Source organism: Dendrobium catenatum, unplaced genomic scaffold (assembly GCF_001605985.2).
Source record: "Dendrobium catenatum unplaced genomic scaffold, ASM160598v2 fragScaff_scaffold_1221, whole genome shotgun sequence".
Classification (NCBI taxonomy): Eukaryota; Viridiplantae; Streptophyta; class Magnoliopsida; order Asparagales; family Orchidaceae; genus Dendrobium; species Dendrobium catenatum.
Genome location: NW_021319683.1, coordinates 462,735 through 465,849, shown reverse-complemented (window position 1 = coordinate 465,849; position 3,115 = coordinate 462,735). Strand labels below are relative to the sequence as shown.

The following is a 3,115-nucleotide window of genomic DNA, read 5'->3' as shown; positions in this document are numbered from 1 at the left end:
CTTCTTACCACCTAACATATTAATTAAACATCTAGAGATTTCCATAATAATCCATGTATAGAATTTTCTAGATGCTCGAGATAATGCCTTATTAATTTTGAATTTATTTTCAAATAAAGGCATAAACGACATAATCATTGTTTAAAGAAGAAAATGAGTTTGTGAGACTTTTGGCAGTAGGGGGAAGTCAGGTTAACCTAAAATAAGAGACAATATTTAGATTTAAAATTTACTTTAATCGAGCTAGCTTGTGAGCCGACTAGTCTAGCTTCAATAAGTTTGAGCTTGAACTGGTTTAATACTTGAACTATAATCTAAGCTCAGGCATTTGACTTGATAAGCTTAATTTGCAAACTCACTAGCAAGTAAAATTTGAGCTAGCTGTAAGTCGGCTAGCTCGTCTCACTAATGACACTGATCAAGATTCCTTAGTGAATTAGATCTTTTCTACCCATAAAAAAATTGCTTAGAATTTTAAAATTCTTAAATTTATTTGAAATAAATGTGATTTTAAATAATTAATTAGTTTTCATATTAGTTTATTCATTAAATAAACTCATTATATATATAACGGCCCCTAAGATTACTTTTACCGCTCTTCTCTTTCAAAGACGAAGGCACAAACAAAAACTATTTCACACTCCAATTAAGCATCCCTAAACATGGCAACAATAATCTTCCTCTTAACCTTGCTGACAATCATCTTCTTCTTCCTCCACCGGCGTAAAGCCTCTTCCCCCACAAGGCTGCCGCCACGCCCACCAGGCCTCCCACTATTAGGAAACCTCCACCAACTCGGCTCACTTCCCCACCGTTCCCTCAACTCCCTTTCCAAAAAATATGGCCCCCTCATCCTTCTCCAACTGGGTGTCACCGCCCCCACCGTCGTCGTTTCCTCCGCGGAGATCGCGGAGCAGGTCATGAAGGCCCAAGACCTCATCTTTGCAAGTCGTCCGCCATCCTCTTTAGCCAATCATCTCCTCTACAACAGCACCGATGTTGCATTCTCTCCTTACAGTGACTACTGGAGGATGATAAAGAAGATATGCGTCGTCCACCTGCTGAGTAGCAAGTGCGTACAATCATACAAGAGTGTGCGGGAGGAGGAGGTGGCTCTTCTCATTGCAGATATCCGCGCTGCTTCGGTGGCGGCGGAGGCGGTGAACTTGAGCAAGAGGTTGGTTGTTCTCACTAATGATATCTTATGCAGGGTGGCGTTGGGGAGGAAGTATTCAGGGGAGACGAAATTCGGAGAGATGTTGGAAGAGTTTACTAAATTGTTGGGGTGCTTTCCAGTTGCTGATTTTGTTCCTTGGCTTGGTTGGATTGATGTGCTTACTGGGTTGAATGCAAGAGTGAGGAGAAATTCTAAGGAATTGGATGAGCTTTTAGAGCAAATTCTTGAGGAGCGTCTTCACAGAAAGAGATCAAAAACTATTGGCGCTGACGAAGAAGTTTTAGATCTAGTGGATGTGTTGTTATCCGTTAAAGATCAACATGAAGGCAACGATGCTGCCATCCCCCTCCAGAAAGAGCATATCAAAGCTGTAATTCTGGTAATTACTCAACACTTATACTCGTAGGCTTATATCAACTCTCAATAGGCCCCCATTCAATGGGAACTCGGTCGTCTAATAAGAATCCCAATAATATCGTGTACTAAATCTCAATAGTAAATACCAAGTCTGAATCACCAAAAATAATCATGTCATCAAATCATAATAATTATTTTTTTGTTAGCAATTGGGTAAATAATTTTTATTAACATATTGATATTTTTGTTAACAAGATCTTGATAGTTCTTGACTTCATGAAATTTTATTAATAGATTTATAGTTTTTGTTGAAATAATAATGATCAATGAGAGATAAGATAAAAGAGGTCATCTTAGATGGTTTTGTCACATAAACATTGGCTTCTGATGACCCGGTTTAGAAAGTAGATCTATTAGATCTGGCCTATGTTAAGTAAGGTAGAGATAGATCTAACAAGAATTAGTTAAAAAATATTAGAGATACACAGCTCATATTGGCCTATTGGTTGAGAGCTTAGACTACCAACTAAGAGGTCTTGATTTCGAGTCTTGTATATGTAATGTGTGTGTGAGTTTACTTGAATTGGCATAACCCGCCAAAAAAAAATAAAGATGACTTCTATTATTAATTTTAAATAAGAATATGTTTCTTAACATCCTCATGTAGATAAAGGCTCTCTCTTTTTTTTAATTTTTAATTGATGATGGCAGGATATGTTTGCTGGGGGCACAGACACAACATTCACCGTTTTAGAATGGGCCATGGCAGAGCTCATACATCATCCAACATGCATGCAAGACGTTCAAAAAGAGATAAGAGATGTTGTTGGATCTAAGGAGTTTGTTGAAGAAGAAGACATAGACAGATTGACTTACCTAAAGGCAATAATCAAAGAGACACTGAGATTTCATGTTCCAGTTGCTCTACTTGTTCCCAGGGTTGCAACAGAAAATACTCTGTTGCAAGGCTATGGCATTCCTGCTGGAACAAGAATCATAATCAATGCATGGGCAATTGCGAGAGATCCCAATTACTGGGATAGGCCAGAAGAATTTTGGCCTGAGAGGTTCATAGATTGTAATGTTGAGTTTAAAGGACAAGACTTCCAGTTTACACCATTTGGAGCTGGGCGAAGAGCTTGCCCAGGGATTGGCTTCGCAATTGCTACTATAGAATGCGCCCTCGCAAACTTGTTGCATCATTTTGACTGGGAGGTTCCAAAAGAAATGAGAGATGAAGCTTTGGATATGAGTGAATTGCGAGGGATAACAATTCACAAGAAGTCGCCACTTCTTCTTACAGCAAAGTTGCATTATGTAGAACTTGCTTAGCCATTTCGATTGATTGTTGTGCTTAACTGTATTGACTGGACAGTAGCTCAATAATCTCTCTCTCTCTCTCTCTCTCTCTATTTAAGTTTATGGATATTTAATAAACTATATAAAGCTCCAAAATAGGATTAATATTGGAGAATAGCTCATGTTCAACTCCTTGAGACGAGCCGAGTTGAATAACAACTCAGCTGCCTCAGGCTCTCCTTCGCACTCCCTTAAAAAAAAAAAATTCAGATATTTTTTTTA

The 3,115-nt window shown here is 38.4% G+C and overlaps 1 protein-coding gene across 1 annotated transcript; it reads left to right on the top strand.

The window, feature by feature from the left end:
• Positions 1–563: 563 nt before the first annotated feature.
• Positions 564–2,939, top strand: LOC110100290 (cytochrome P450 71A1-like). The gene is made up of 2 exons (XM_020827727.2): positions 564–1,556; positions 2,246–2,939. Exons 1-2 carry the CDS (start codon positions 663–665, stop codon positions 2,864–2,866), a joined length of 1,515 nt encoding a protein of 504 aa, XP_020683386.2. The 5' UTR covers positions 564–662; the 3' UTR covers positions 2,867–2,939.
• The last annotated feature ends 176 nt before the right edge of the window (positions 2,940–3,115 follow it).